General features: G+C 53.3%; 1 protein-coding gene across 2 annotated transcripts in view; it reads left to right on the forward strand.

The window, feature by feature from the left end:
* The window catches only part of Sorcs2 (sortilin related VPS10 domain containing receptor 2), a 380264-nt gene extending 365440 nt beyond the window's left edge, over positions 1 to 14824 (forward strand). Inside the window, exons 20-27 of one of the 2 annotated variants that reach the window (XM_075943775.1) lie at positions 2616 to 2749; positions 3839 to 3962; positions 4974 to 5086; positions 5870 to 5995; positions 7201 to 7300; positions 7787 to 7889; positions 10559 to 10665; positions 12607 to 14824. In XM_075943775.1, the coding sequence (XP_075799890.1) occupies positions 2616 to 2749; positions 3839 to 3962; positions 4974 to 5086; positions 5870 to 5995; positions 7201 to 7300; positions 7787 to 7889; positions 10559 to 10665; positions 12607 to 12671 (872 nt within the window). In that variant the 3' untranslated portion in view covers positions 12672 to 14824. The remainder of the gene's footprint in view (positions 1 to 2615; positions 2750 to 3838; positions 3963 to 4973; positions 5087 to 5869; positions 5996 to 7200; positions 7301 to 7786; positions 7890 to 10558; positions 10666 to 12606) is intronic. The other variant, XM_075943774.1, reaches the window with a different exon arrangement.
* The last annotated feature ends 1255 nt before the right edge of the window (positions 14825 to 16079 follow it).

Below are 16079 nucleotides of genomic sequence, written 5' to 3' on the forward strand. Positions count from 1 at the left end.
TACCAAAGAAATCTCTTAGCAGTCCTTGTGAAAGGCAATTCTCCACTTCCTGTCTACAGTAAACATTACCCCTGGAAAGCAGGAGAAAAGGGAACAGCAAGAAAAGATTTGATCAAAACCAGCCTGCAGCACAGCAAGGAAGCACTGAGTCCCACAGCTCCACATAGCTCTTGGAGCACGTGCTGGTGTCGTGTCCTTCCCATTTCTGCACACTCTCCCACACACAGCATCCATTCATTGCCTGCAGGTTTCCTCTACCGACTCCCCATGTTTCTGAGCCCCATGCTGGGGTCACCAGTGAATCTTAAGCCCCACCCTCAGAATTCATGAGTTGCCCCGTCAGGGTCTCCCTGCAGGGGATTCGACCCTGCCATGCACACTTAAAAAACTTTCCTTTAAAATCTGAGTGCAGGCATGTGTGACCCTGGGACTCTTGCCTCAAGTGTGCCTGAATATCAAGTGCCACTTTTCCAAATCCTTTTTTCCAAACAACAGCAAAGTCTTAAACCTGCACAGTCAGATTTTGTGACAGCAGCGCCCCACGTTCCTGCCACCAGTTCTTTTGCTTCTCTGTGACCACAATACCTGACAGGAAGATCTTGAGGGAGGAGTGTTTACTTTCTCTCAGTGTTTCAGAGGGTTCATCCACGATGGTTGAGAATCACAGTGGAGTGGTTCAGGAATATGTGGCAGCCAAAGGCTGCTCACACCGTGGTAGAACAGGGGAGTAGAGACTGAGGTTTTCATTAGGGAGCAAGCAAGCAGCACCACTAGCTAGGGATCAAACATTTAAAACATGGACCAGTGGACATAAACCTTAACATCAGTGGTGATAATGAGAATGGTAGTGGTGATGGAACGGTGAGTGTCGATGCCTGTGATAGGTTGTGGTGAGTGGTGATTGTGAATGATGATGATAATGATGGATGTGGGATGCTGATGGTGATGCTAATGGGTTGTGATAAGGGGTGGTATTGGCAGTAGTGATGGTGATGGTAGTGGTGATGATAGATGGTGACAGTTGTGTTGGTGATCATGGTGATGGAGGTAGTGATGATGGTGGTGATGGGGATCATGGTGCTGATGGTAGTGATGATGGTTCTGATGGTAGTGATGATGATGATGGGGATGGGGATCATGGTGCTGATGGTATTGATGGTAATGGTGGTGGTGAGGATCATGGTGCTGATGGTAGTGATGATGGTGGTGGTGGTGATGGGGATCACGGTGCTGATGGTAGTGATGATGATATTGGTGATGGGGATCATGGTGCTGATGGTAGTGATGGTAGTGGTGATGGGGATCACGGTGCTGATGGTAGTGATGGTGGTGGTGATGGGGATCATGGTGCTGATGGTAGTGATGATGATGTTGGTGATGGGGATCATGGTGCTGATGGTAGTGATGATGGTTGTGATGGTAGTGATGATGATGATGGTGATGGGGATCATGGTGCTGATGGTATTGATGGTAATGGTGGTGATGGGGATCACGGTGCTGATGGTAGTGATGATGATGTTGGTGATGGGGATCATGGTACTAATGGTAGTGATGGTAGTGGTGATGGGGATCATGGTGGTGATGGTAGTAATGGTGGTGGTGATGGGGATCATGGTGCTGATGGTAGTGATGATGGTGGTGATGGGGATCATGGTACTAATGATAGTGATGATGGTGGTGATGGGGATCATGGTACTAATGGTAGTGATGGTGGTGGTGATAGGGATCACAGTGCTGATGGTAGTGATGATGGTGGTGATGGGGATCACAGTGCTGATGGTAGTGATGATGATGGTGGTGGTGATGGGGATCATGGTACTGATGGTAGTGATGATGATGTTGGTGATGGGGATCATGGTGCTGATGGCAGTGATGATGATGTTGGTGATGGGGATCATGGTGCTGATGGTAGTGATGATGGTGGTGATGGGGATCACGGTGCTGATGGTAGTGATGATGATGGTGGTGGTGCTGGGGATCATGGTGCTGATGGTAGTGATGATGATGTTGGTGATGGGGATCATGGTACTGATGGTAGTGATGATGATGGTGGTGGTGATGGGGATCATGGTGCTGATGGTAGTGATGATGGTGGTGATGGGGATCACGGTGCTGATGGGAGTGATGATGATGGTGGTGGTGATGGGGATCATGGTACTGATGGTAGTGATGATGATGTTGGTGATGGGGATCATGGTACTGATGGTAGTGATGATGATGTTGGTGATGGGGATCATGGTGCTGATGGTAGTGATGATGTTGGTGATGGGGATTATGGTGCTGATGGTAGTGATGATGATGTTGGTGATGGGGATCATGGTGCTGATGGTAGTGATGATGTTGGTGCTGGGGATCATGGTACTGATGGTAGTGATGATGATGATGGTGATGGGGATCATGGTGCTGACGGCAGTGATGATGATGGTGATGGGGATTATGGTGCTGATGGTAGTGATGATGATGGTGGTGATGGGGATCATGGTGCTAGTGGTAGTGATGATGATGGTGGTGGTGATGGCCCCAATGACTCTGATGGAAACAATGACTAGTAAGTAGTCAATGAAAGGGTCTGTGCCTGACTCTCCCCTAACCCTGAACTTCTGGGGACTCTTCAGCTCCCCTGCAGGCCCTCTACCTCGAGGTAGTCCCTGTCATTGGCATCAACCAGGAGGTGAACCTCACAGCTGTGCTGCTGCCCATGAACCCCAACCTCACTGTCTTCTACTGGTGGATTGGCCACAGCTTGCAGGTGCGCCCTACACCCCTTCCTGGTTTTCCCTCCAATAAATTGCCATCTGGTGTGGGGGGGGTGGGCAAGGTATTGCTCTTAGTACCTGGCCTCAGGGCACAGTGTGGGACCACTGGAAGGGACTGATCCTAGCCTTTCTTCACTCAATACCCGCCCTGAGCATTGGCTTGGGGTACCTCTGAAAAGTCCCTGGATAGTTCTGTGAAAGACATGGAACACAGTTGACTGGAAGTTCGGGTATGGCATGAGTCACTTTAGGCTCAGGGGAGGCTTTCCTTAGCGGAGTGGTGAGGGAAGGCATCACTGCAAGGCATAGAACTTGACCTCACTCAGACTGTTGTACACTGTGAGCCATGGCAAATCATGATCTGTTCTTGAAAAGGAGACACAACGAGGCCACAGTGCATATGATGAGGGAGCAAGAATCTCCATCGATAGGACCTAGGCAGGGGCACCCTTTCCTCACTCTGTGTGCAGTAGCCTTACACCTCCACAGACACGCTGACACACAGGGCTAAGAGAAGGGAAGGGCTTCAAGTATAAGGTCTTGCCTCTTGTAGTGGGGGGCTTGTAAAAGTACCAGGACTTTTGGTTTGAGGCTCTGTGTAGCTTTGCCACCTGAATGCCCCAAGCTCCATACTCATCTCCCAGAGCCTTTGCTTATAGAAGGCACAGCTTGACCTGTTACCCAGGTGATGCCACCACTCACCCATGATGAGACTATCTGCCTCCTGCCACAGGGCAGGGCCTGAGCTCCTGCTGGGACATTACCGTGAGTAGGACAGTGAACTGAACTGGGATGGGACACAGAGCCTGACCTGTGCTGCTTAGGAACCAACCAGAAGGCTCTAGATGAGGCCACAGGCAGCCTCTTCTAGAGACTGTGCCATGCTATGGAGGCAGGGCATGTTCCTGGTCCAGCTTGGAGCCAGGGTGTGCTAGCATCCCCCACACCTCTAGACACTGCCAGTGCAGAAACCTCCAGCCTCCCACTTGCTGAGGAAAGCCAGCACAGTCCCAGGATGGTCCTGAAAGTGGACCGTAGCTCTTCATCCTGCCAGACAGGCCTGATCCTGCTTGTGCCCACAGCCTCTGCTTTCCCTGGAGAACTCCGTGACAACGCGGTTTACAGATGCTGGGGACGTGCGTGTGACGGTGCAGGCTGCCTGTGGGAACTCAGTACTGCAGGACTCCAGGGTCATCCGCGTCCTGGGTGAGTTATCCCCCTCCTTCCTACACAGGTCAGCATGGGTGCACAACTGGAGAGGGCCCGCTCACTCTTGGGTGGCCTAGGCTGTACAGGAGTCCAGGCGGATTTGGGTTCTGTGACTGGCTGTATGGCCTTATTGAAGTGCCCCAGACTCTCTAACCTCAGTTTCTCCTCTCTATAAAATGAATAGTGTGTCTTGTGAGACCTATGAGTCTGTTGCTCAGTGATTTAACAAGAAAAGATGAGCGTCCATGTCCCCATGAGCTTCTCCACTTGCCACTCTGAGGATGGTCCTTAAGAGGACCTGGGGATGGTGTTCGCTTTATCTGCACTCTCTGGGGCTGTCAACCCCTCAGTAAAATACTGTGTCTGGAGGAGGAGGGGTCTCCCCAATGCACACTACCCCTTCAGCACACCTGAAGTTCATTCAGCTTAGTCCCTCAGCCGTGGACCACAGAGATCAGTCACATTACCCTGCAGGCTGAAGGATGAGGCTGCCCTGGGCTGGTCCTCCCTTCCCTGCCCACAGCATAGGGTGTTGGGTCACAGTTCATTGTCCCCTGAGCCCTCTGTTCCCCATAGCTATTTCTCTCTCAATAAGAGAAAGGAGAAGGAAGCCAGGGGAGGTGACAATATGGGGTTAGAACTCCCCTGACTCTAGAACAGAGCTGTGGGCCCTGAGAAATAAAATGTGGGTGACAAGATGGGCCCTCTAATCTCATGGGACTATTGGCATGGGGGGATGGCCAGTGGGTTGAAGTAGATGACATCATAGGGTAGAGTTCATGAAGCAGGTGCACGCAATGCCACGCTCCCTCCCCGGATAATAGCCACTGTCACCGTCAGTACATGTCAGGAACTGAGGGCTGAGCAAAAGGAGGGCTCTTATCTTCCAGACACAGAACCTGGTCCGTGGGGGTAGAGGTGAGGCTATCTGAACCATATGGCATTGCTACCTTGTCCAGGGTCCCAGCCACACCCCAGACCTCACTGGCTCCACCCTGTCTCTTCCAGCTCAGTTTCAGGTGGTGCCTCTGCAGTTCTCCAGAGACCTGGACACCTTTAACCCCAACACTCCTGAGTGGAGGGAGGACGTGGGGCTGGTGGTCACCCGGCTTCTCTCCAAGGTGTGGTTTGGGTTTCAGTTCTATCCTGAGCCATGGTGTGGTTTGTAGGCTGAGAAATTAGGGTGGGACAAGGCTGGGGCTGCTTGGGAAGTGGTGGGTTGCCCTGGGTCGGACACTCAGAGGGAGGGACAGGACTACATTGACAGACACTGTCAGTTCCTCTCCTCTGATGAGCCAGAGCTCTTAAAGCCACTACCAGTTCCCATCTGTGGGGTGCTTTTTCTGTACTGGACTCCTCAGACATAGAAAAAAAAACATGGGTGATCACTTCTCTCAGGCAACTCATGACAAAGGTAGTGGATTGGAGTGGGCAGTGGGATATCTAAGTCCCTAGGTGCCCAGAAAGGAAGAGGCTAGTCCCCTAGCTAAGACTACCACAGGCAGAAACCCACCCTGACCACACTTCCTGTGAACGCTGCTGGCGAAAGAGTTCTGGGTAATGAAGGAGCAGGAGTTTAGCTCAGCGGATATGGAGTGAAACTCCCAGGAGGCAGAGGGCTCCCCAGGAGCTGAGCTTTGTGAGCTAGGGGCTGCACAGGTATATGGCTAGGACTGGGCCAGGCTCAGGATGGGGAAATGCTTGCAAGGGCAGGCCTGAGCAGGTGGGGCAGCATGAGGGCCATGGCCAGAACCCGGAAGGGGCTGAGAGGCAGGAGTGTGGAGCAGGACAGGTGGCCAGGACATACCTAGGTCAGGAAGAGAGGGCGGATGTTGCTGCAAACTTAGCTTGTGACAAAGGATGAGGAACAGTAGAGGATCCAAGTGTCCTGCCTGTCCCCACAGGAAACCAGCATCCCTGAGGAGCTGCTGGTGACCGTAGTAAAGCCAGGACTGCCCACCATAGCGGACCTGTATGTGCTCCTGCCCCCTCCCAGGCCCACAAGGAAGAGGAGCCTCACAAGTGACAAGGTATGTCCATGGCCACCTGAGCCCAGGTGTGCCCTGCAGGGCAGGGCTGGGTGGCTGAGGGCATAGGTTGAGTCATTCCTGACAAGCACATCTCTGTGGGACATCACTTGAAGGTTTATTTCTTTCCATAATGCTGTCTGACCTGGGGTACCACCATCTCCTGGCATCCAAGGTTGATGAAATAAGCAGCTTCCAGGGGGAGGAGGCTAGGCAGCTTGTGGGGATGGTTTCCATTCTCTAACACCATCGTCTGGAGCTGTCATCTGATCTCAGCTTCGCTGCTAGGGGTACTGGGACACACAGATGAGCACTGTGGAAGACCCTGGGCCTCAGGGCAAACCAGAAGTCGGCTCAGCAATCCTAGGGTATCCTCCATGAAGTGCCTCGACAGGGGGTACCTTGGGGACTGTCATTAGAGAGGCCCCCATATGCTGAGTAGTCTTATGCCAACTGGCTCCATTGTGAAGGTGAAGACAAGGTCACAGGGACAGTGGTAGCCAGCCAGGCACCCAGGAGGTCGTGGGATGACCACTCCCTGGTGTCAGTGTGCAGGAGTGTGCGCCTGTAATGAATGTTCAGGGTGCGGATGGAGGCAAAGCCTTCTCTCCTCCGAAGACTGGGATTCTGTGCCCGTTGCAGCTTCTGGCTCTGCTCAGTGGATCTAGCTAGGATTAGGATCTCAGAGACGTAGCCGTATGGACATGAGTGTCATTGGGCACAGTTGGGTTTCCATGCTGGGTCCTGCTCAGTGGCTGACAGGTGGTAACACAAAGATGATGAGGCCTGGACAAGCTCTGACGTGGGCTGCGAGCCTCAGCTCTTGGCCATGTCACAGGGGTTGTGTTCCCCCCCCCCCCAGAATTCCCTAACCCATCAGCTCCTCTAACTCCCCTCTTAAGAGGAGTGTCCTGCTCTGTCTTGTACTTGTGGTCTTCCACTTCCTGCAAGCCTCACTGACCATTACCAGGGTGGGGACTTTGGGAGTACTCCAGATCTTCCACCTCCCCCACACATATACTGAAGCCTGTCCTCTGTTCTGTGTTGAAATGAGAGCTGGTTGATAGCATGACTACCTGCACCATCAGTGGCTCCTAGCGAACCCCACTGCTGGGCTCTCCTGCTATTCCCTGATGAGAACACAGAGGCATTAGACAGCATCCCTTCCCAGGCCCAGAGGACTCTCCAGTGACCTCCTTTGCTTACAGAGACTGGCAGCCGTGCAGCAGGCACTGAACTCCCATAGGATCAGCTTCATCCTTCGAGGAGGGCTCCGTATCCTGGTGGACCTGAGGGACACAGATGAAGGTGACAGACCATATTGGGTCCTCTCTGGGTCACGGTGGGCATGAGACCAGCCCAGTGGATGCTGAGAGTGATTATAGGGCTTGTATGAACCTTTATCTGGCCGCCAGCAATTCCTCTGCCTGGGGCATCCCTGGCTAGACACATCAACTCCTACACAGCTAGCCCTGGGCCTCACCATCTTGGCATGGTCTGTATGGAGGCAGCCACCACAACCATCAGGAACCTGCCAATTCACCAAAACTAGTACAGAAGGGCGCTGCTCTCCTCTGCAGGAAACCCAGACAAAGTGGGTCCTACTTATAGTAGGACTTCGCCAGGAAGAGAGGCCAACCCTCCAAGACCACATATCATGTTCTTTATCCTTCATAACCTGCTGTCCACTCAGCCATGTGTGAAAGTCCTGCTGGACAGCATGAAGTAGGCTCATCTAGGCCAGGGCTGGGGACAACCAGCCCATAGCTTCTCCTCTTGCTGTTCTTCTTGTAGGTCCTCAAAGGCCAAGTGGCAGTGGTGGCTACTGGGCCGTGGTGGTCCTCTTTGTCATTGGGCTCTTTGCAGTGGGAGCGTTCATCCTCTACAAGTTCAAAAGGTAAGGCCTAAAAAAAAAAAAAAAAACAAACAAAAAAAAAAAAACAAAAGGTAAGGCCTCCCAGCAGCCTTGACATGTGGCAAGCCACTCATGGCCCTAGAGGCGGTGGCTTCCACAGGCCATGGAGGAAGGTGGTATGAGTCTTTCTTTCCCTGTGCTGGTGACCAGGAGACTCTCTGTCTCCCTTCTTCTCAGCCTTGTCCTCATCACAGGTTCAGGGCATCTCTTTCTTCACTCATCCTCCCTGGAGGGTACACTGCTTGCCCTACAGTTGAGGAGGCAGGATTCGAGGAGGCACAATACTGAGCCTAAGGCTGGTGCGACAGGACTGGCCTGTTGTACCTCTGCCTCCCGGCTTCCTACACCTCAGCTATGGCTGCCACAGGGGCTTCCAGTGACCTGAGGGCACCAGAAACTCCAAGGGGGATTGAGAGACCATATGTCTATACAGACCTTTAAACCCCTCTTCCCTCTGTGGCCCATCCTCACAGTGCACATGGGATAGCTCCATGGATGTTGGGAAGAAGCCATGCCCCTCATCTTCTATGCCAATGTGCTGAGTGGGGCTGATGGCTGGCAGAGCTCAGAGTCCTCTTCATGGGCTCCACTGGGAGGCAGCTCTAGGATGGTGACCATGGGAAGATACAAGCCCACTCGACAGACCCAACTACAAGGTGATAGGCATGGTAGTGCTTCCTGGAGGCAGACAGCCACCAACCCCCCTGTGAAACCCACCTGAATTCAGGGCCTGTGCCTGCTATTTGTTACCCTCTAGCAAGGACACCCTTGGAACACTGTGTTACAGGCCAAAGTGACAATACTCTAGTCACCTCTGTCCCCTAGCACCCTTCATATTACAGGGCCAGGACCTAAATGGCAGGCAGCCCTACGGGTGGCCTAGTTTTGAGCATACCTCAGAGATCTGGCTGGATGCTGTCCTGCCACAGGCCTGCCTCAGTCAGCTAAAGGTTTCCCCCTTCATAGCTGTAGTGTTATTGTCTAGAAAAGGGGATGCAAAGGAAGAGGCTGAGGAGGGGAGGAAGAAAAGTAGCCCACTGAGCAGCATTCCTGCCTTGCATGGCTCCAGGATGGTGGGACATGAGCCCTGGGTGGAGAGACAAGCGGTAGGACCAAGTCCTGGGTCTGGGTGGATGCCCATGGCCAAGCAGACGGATGCTCCTGGACATCTGCATGAGTGGATGTCACTGTCACTGTGAGCATGGATTCTCCTCTAGACTTGGTCCCATCCTGTGTGGGAAATGTAGGGCTGTGGATGGTCAATCAGAGGCCTGTGGTCCTGCCTGCGGTAGATGAGGCTCATAGCAGGGACAGAGTTCTGGTCCCTGTGGGTGACTGTCAGCCTCGCCCTCCAGATTCCCCAAGTGTCCAGTGGTTCTTCTACAAACTGTCAGGAGGATGCTGCCTGTGGTGGTGGTGGCCCAGAAGACAGGACAATTCCTGCCATGTGCCAAGACGGGGAGGCACCGGATATGTCCAGAGTGAGGCTGGTCCCACATCCTCAGGGCCAAGACCATCATTCTGAACCAACTCAAGCTTTAAAGTTGGAGGGGAGAGATATGTTGCCATAAAAACAGAGAGCTCAGATGGGGGGCCAAATGCCCAGGCAACCCCAGGGGGAAAGGCAGAGCAGGGCAGAGGAATTCTGAGCAGTCAGTAGAAGGGGACTTTAGAGCTTTAGAGCGTCGTTTTCCTTTTATCCATCTGGGCTTTTTGCGCTGCCTAGCCCGTGGCAGCTAGGGGGCTGGCTGTGTTCTGACTGATGCTGTCCTCAGCACTGGGATGCCAGGTAACAAGCCGCTCAATGTTCCTGAGTCTTACAGCCACCAAAAAAGTCTGTTTCTCCCTGACACCGAGCCCCTTGTGGGGCTGGCAGGACTGTCACTGGTTACTCAGGAGTCTATAGTGACAGGTAGGGCCACCCCCAACATCTAAGTCCATCACTTAGGTGTCCCTTCCTGAAGCGGACATGACTCATACCCCCTCTGGGCACAGCTAGTTCCTCTCCTACTCAAGGGACCGAATGTGCCTACCTCCACACGCCTCCGCACGCTCTCGCCACCACCACTCCCTAGGCCTCAGTCTCTGTGTCTCTGAATGGGCCTATGACCTTTCTATACTTGGCTGGAGTTAGTGGGGCTATTCTCAACACAGTGGGCCCTGCCTGTGGCTCTGAGCCCCAGTCCTAGTGGGGCAGAATGTGCTCTGTCACCCTCTCTGCTCCCCCCCCCGGGGCCTGAACTAGAAAGAAAGTGGACAGTGGAGTCTCAGGAAGTCTAGATGGACAGAGTTCAACAACTGCCCCTCAGGACTGCCCCAGCACTGTGTAGGTGTGTATGTGCTTGTGTGCTTGTGCATGCATGCACGTGCGTGCGCGTGTGTTTGTGTGTGTGTGTGTGTGTGTGTTACTGTCCTGGCTGCCAGGTGCTAGGAGACAAAGAAGCCAGAGCTTCCACAGCTGTAGCGTGCCTGGATAAAGAATAGGGAGGTGATTATATGCAGCTAGCGGTGGACAGCAGAACGTTGGGTAGAGGGCACATACTGGAGGGTGGGCTCCCTGGGGAACAGTCTTGGGTGGCACTGTCTACACCATGCCCACCAGGGACTTGGGACCAAGGACTCATTCAAAGCGGAGCTGTATCTCTGGCCAGCAGGAAACGCCCGGGCAGGACGGTGTACGCCCAGATGCACAACGAGAAGGAACAGGAGATGACGAGTCCCGTGAGCCACAGTGAGGATGCCCAGAGCACCATGCAGGGTAGGAGGCGGGGCATGGGGACCCTTCTGCTCCCACCACCAAGGGGTCCATCAGAGCCCAAGGGGCACAGACCGGGCCAGCCCTGCTAGAGGGTGTCTCTGGGTCATGAGTTCTGCCACAATAAAGAGAGAGCCCTGGGCTAACAGGGTGAAGTTAAAGGCTGCCTGAGGGCACCCTCCTGGGAGAGTGGGTGGTCAGCCTGAAAAGCCCCCATAGAGGCAGGGAGCTCCCTCCCAGGAGTGTGAGACTGCCCCACCCCCATCCTCCCCTGCACTCCCATTAGCTGTTTACTGAAACACAGAGTTCAAAAGCATTGTCCATATGGATCCTCAGAACAGCGCGCGTTACCATTTACACAGGATTTCCACCAAGGTAATTCCCTTCCTGTCATGCCCGCAGGGAGAGGACCAGACCTGGCACCTTGGCTGTGCCCCTCCTCCCCATCTCCCTTATATCATTTTCTCTGTCCTGTGGCTCCTTAGCTGGTACAGTGCCCAGGTTTAACCAGAGCCCTACTACCTGAATCTCTGTCCCATACAGGCCCTACCCATAGCCCTTTGGTGTTGGTGGGTACCTCTGCCTACTCACCCTTAGTGGCTGTGAGCACTCTGCAGAGAGTGGCACACAGCAAGGCTCTGTACAGGTTAGCTGTCACAGGCATTCACCTGAAAGACCTGTATCCCAGTCTGTTGGTCCTCAGAGTCATGATGGCCCCCACCTTGAGAATTAGTGACCCAGCAAGGTCTTCAGTCACCCAAGGTGGCACAAGGGCAGTCTGATCCCATCCTGCATTCTCCAGGCCTTCTGAGCGCGAGGGGCAGATTCCCCAGCCCTTCCAGCCACTTCCCACATCTGCCAGCCCAGGGCATTGATCAGAGGATGGATGTGCAGCTTCTGGGGCCCTCACAGCATCAGTGACTTACTGAGCACTCAGGAGGTACCAGACCTAGGACTTCTGGCCATTGTCTGACCCTGGGAGCAGCAGCTGCTTCAGTGTTTGCAGATGGGTAGCTGGAACTTGGCCTTGGAGTCGCTCGTGTGACAAGAGGGAGCTGGAGGAAGATAGCCTTGTGCATAGCCTTATGCTTAACTTTGTGCTTTGCAGCCAAGTGCTGCCCAGATAACCAGGCCCCGCTCTCATGCAAGGAAATCATAGCCTCTGCTAGGAGGGTGTGGGGGTCTCAGGAAGTCCACTATCCCGCAGCCACATGTGACATGTAAGCACCTAGTAATAGTGCCAGGACATTCTTAATGGGGACCTTGATGTGGACTAGACACTGCTTATGACAGTCCTTCATGGTGCCCTGGCAACTGATGGTACAGAAGATTAACTGGGGCCAGTAAGGTGGAGGCCCTGATGGAGAGTCACACGGATAGCTAGATACAGCCCCCGAGCTGGCCCCCACAGCCTGGGTAGCACCAGCCCCTCCCCCTGACTAGTACCATCTGTTTTGTGCACACAGCAAGAGAGGGAGACAGCTGTGAAGAACATCCCCTGGTCTCACAATGCAGCCCATGCTGGGACATCTATTAACCTGTCTTTGACAATCACTGTGTTCCCTCTCTCCCCCTGTGCCCCCCCATCTCCTTCCCTGTCTCCTGGTCTATACCTCACACCACAGTGCTTTTTGCCGAGAGGGGGCAGAGCCTCAGCCCTTCCTGCGCCCCCTTGCTGCCGATGCCAGGGTTAGCCCTCACGCAGGTCAGTGAGTGCCTCACTGCACAGCCCTCTGGACCACTGCTTGTGGTGGCACCTGGCACTTTCTTCCCTCCTGTCACCACCTAAGACACTGGAGACCCCACCCCCACCCTGCACCAGGCACAGGGGATGCCACAGTGCCCGCTGCATGTTGGCCCCAGGTGCATCTGAGGTCACGTGTGTTCCTGTGTGGTCTGTTTCCCACCATCTCCACTAATGGGCTTCCTCCTTCTGTTCCCTAGGCAACCACTCGGGTGTGGTCCTGAGCATCAACTCTCGTGAGATGCACAGCTACCTGGTGGGCTGATGGCACCAGCTGGCCAGGACACTCTCTTCCTGCTTCCTCCACAGAGGGCGCAGGACCACCAGTGCAGCTGGAATGACGTTCCCCCTGAGACCCGTGGAAAGGCCATCTCCTCTAGCTGTCCCCACTCAGAGGACAAACACCTCTCCCTGTCAGCCCCAGCTGGCCCATGGGGTCCTGGGGCAGCCGACTCATGACCCACCTGGACACATGCCTGTGGTGCCACACCAAGTCCCCACCCTTGACTCTGAGGCATCACAGCCCTCAGACCTGGACATGCTGCCCTGGCCTGGTTTCTCCCAGCCCATTCCTGGGGTGACCCCGCAGCCGCCCCCAACACCAAACTTGCAGACCTGTCAGCCCAGGCCCACAGTCCCTGCAGAGGACCCCAGAGCCAGGAAGTCTACAGGCCAGGCCTGCTCAGCATCCCCCTCCAGGTGGCCACTCTCCCCACTGCAGGGTTAATACCTGCCTCGGTAGAGGGTAGAGCTATTTGAGTCTGGGGGCTCTTTCTTTTAACTTTCTGTTTTCAAGGCCAGGCAATAGAAGCCATCTAAGACCTGTCAGAATCCCACTCTCAGAAACCCTTATTTAGGATGCCCAGGACTGGGTTTAGAGGGGCAAAGATCCTCTGGTTTTCCCTCAGGGCTATGGGGCGGGGGTGGGGAGGGGCAAGAAAGGAACGGACCCTTACATGCAGTTCTTGCTCAGCCTTCCACTGCCTCTAGGTTGATGACTCTGGCTTCCACCAGGCCTGGGCTCTAGAAGAGTCCACAGGCCCCAGAAAGACACATGAGCTGCATGCATCTGGCTTTGATGCCTTGCGGTTGGAGAGACCCATGTAGAGCCAATGAGAAGAGGTGTAGGAGGGCAGTGTCTCCTGGTAAAACAAAGTAGAGGACCCAGAGACTGGTGACATTTTCAGGGTCGTAGAAAGCAAGCAGTGGAGGTGGCTCCTGGGTCAGCTCTCTGCTCCTACCCTGCAGGGTGCCTGCTGCTGTCTGCTCCCACTGCTGGGTCAGGGGCCCAGCACAGGCTGACACTGTGAGCTGGCACAATTCACCTTTTGCCTTGAAGCTGAAGTCAGTACCCCTTCCCCCTCCCCTCCTCTTCCCTCTTCCCACCTCCAGACTCTTGTTGCCCCATCAGAACCCAGGCCTAGACCAAGGCCCTGGTGTCTCTACACCTTCTGCTGCTGCTTGGTGCATCCACCAGTACCCACCAGTTCTCCCTGAACAAGAGATGTGGCCTATATAAGAGAAGAGGGCTACGACAGACCCTCACGCAGGACAGCTCCAGAACTTGGTCTCTGTTAGGGGATGGGCTGAGTGTCTAATTGTTCATGTCACAGACAGGACAGCAAAGACCAAGGCAACTTTGTGGGGCACAAAGATGGTCTTTGGACGGTCCCAATTGTACCCCAGCATCCCTCACTTCCTGCCACTTTCTAGGGCTTAGGGGTCTCTCCAGTGGTGACTGTAGGCTGCCCTCCTTGTGAGGGGCTACAGATGGGAACCTAGTACTAGTGAAGGCAGTGACACCATAGGAATTTTGCTCCTCAGATCTTCTTGCTGTTCCAAAAGAAACCCAAGTAGAGCCCTTTCCCCCCATCCATGTCCCCACGTCCTTGTTTTCCCAGTGTCACACAAAAGATGCTCATGCTCCACACAGTCCCCACAACGTCCAAAGTCAGCACAGAACCCCTGGACATAGCCCCCCACTTTAGCTCACCAGTGCCTGGAGTACCATCTGTAGGTCTTTGCCTTCGGCGAGCATGCCGTGCCCCTCTCTCGGACACGTGGGTAGGCTTTCCCTAGCTATTTGGATTTCATGTTACTGTTTCTCTTAAGGACATTTGGAGTGTGTAGACCCAGGAGCCTCCCTGGTTCTCATCTCCATAACTGCAGGCCACTATGCAGGCACGGGGTTCCCCTGCTCATTAGCTGAGGTGCCATGCATTGTACAGCCAGGGGCAAAAGCACCCACTGGCAGCCCAGACGCTACCAGCTCAGGGGCTCATGTCACTCTCCACTGGGCCCTGTGCATACCTGGCATGTGGGCATAGCAGAGGTGATGAGTTCTTTGTTTTTCCTTTCTAAAAAAAAAAGAAAAAAATCAAATAAATCATTTGTGATGCTTTTAACAAAGATTAAATCAACAGGGTCTGTGTCTGCCTTAGTGTGAAGAGCTGCTTTCTGCTTTACATATACGGATACTTCAAGCACATACATCACCCCATCACACACCATATCACATGTATACCACCCCACAAATCACAGCACAGCACAACACATACCAAGCCAACATGGTCCGCGTCTGCCTTAGTATGAAGGTATGTTTACTGCCTATCTATGCATACTTCACACCACGATTTGCACCACACACATACCATGCCACATGCCACACAGAGAGTGGGGGTGTATTCCCTTGGTAGGGGAAGGGCCTAAGGCTGGAAGTCCCTAAACAGACACTGACCTGGGATTTTACAGGGCCCTTGGGTATTCCCCTTTTCTCTATTGGTCCCATTCAGAAACCGCCTCCCATGCCTTCCTGCTGTTTCCTCTCACAGTGACCGACAGCCTGCTTTGGATGTTCTAGTTTACCTATGTCCGCCTAACTCTTGTTCCTTCCCCACCTCTCAGAGATGTGCACCAAATGTTGCCATGGCAGGGGGAGGGACAATGGCCGCTCTAATTGGTCTATGTTGAGAGAAGACAGTGCTGAGGGAGGTTTCAGTCCAAGAAAGAGAAGATTCCATGGCCTCACTGAATGAGAGAACAGGGGACTGACTCTCTACAGATGTGCCACAAAGCACCCCAAAGCCTAGCTGACCTTGGATGGGAGCAGGGCTGGGGGGATATTCCCTTTTAATCCCTCTGGCTGTAGCATTACCATAGCCTCTAGGGAAGATGACTGGACACCTACATCAGTTACTTCAGTCTAGAACTGTGAAATATTTGGATAAAACTTGGGCAAAAGCCAAACATTTAAATAAACTTAGATTAGATGTATATTTTCATTATTAAGACAGTCCTTGTAATTGTTACAAAAAGTAGCCAAATAACTCAATTGATCTAGGCAGAAGTTTGACAGCAATGTGTTGAAGTCTGAGCTTTTACAAACCTTCTATAATGTTCTCAGACCTTCATAACCGGCTTTCTTTCCAGTTTTCTTTCCTACTCTGGAAAAATACTCAGTCATATTATAAGAAACCAGGACATTAACAGACCAGCACTCAACAAGCCCATCTGTGACAATCTTTCGCAAATTGACACAGGTGATGTCATGGCAATTATTTGGCTTAGAAGATAGTGCTGTATAATAACCCCTTAGCAAAAAAAAAAAAAGTAGAATCCAAATTGCATAGGTAGTAAATTCATAATTACCTGTGTAAACTGTGGGTGTCTTGGG

Source organism: Microtus pennsylvanicus, chromosome 12, assembly GCF_037038515.1.
Source record: "Microtus pennsylvanicus isolate mMicPen1 chromosome 12, mMicPen1.hap1, whole genome shotgun sequence".
Taxonomy (NCBI): domain Eukaryota; kingdom Metazoa; phylum Chordata; class Mammalia; order Rodentia; family Cricetidae; genus Microtus; species Microtus pennsylvanicus.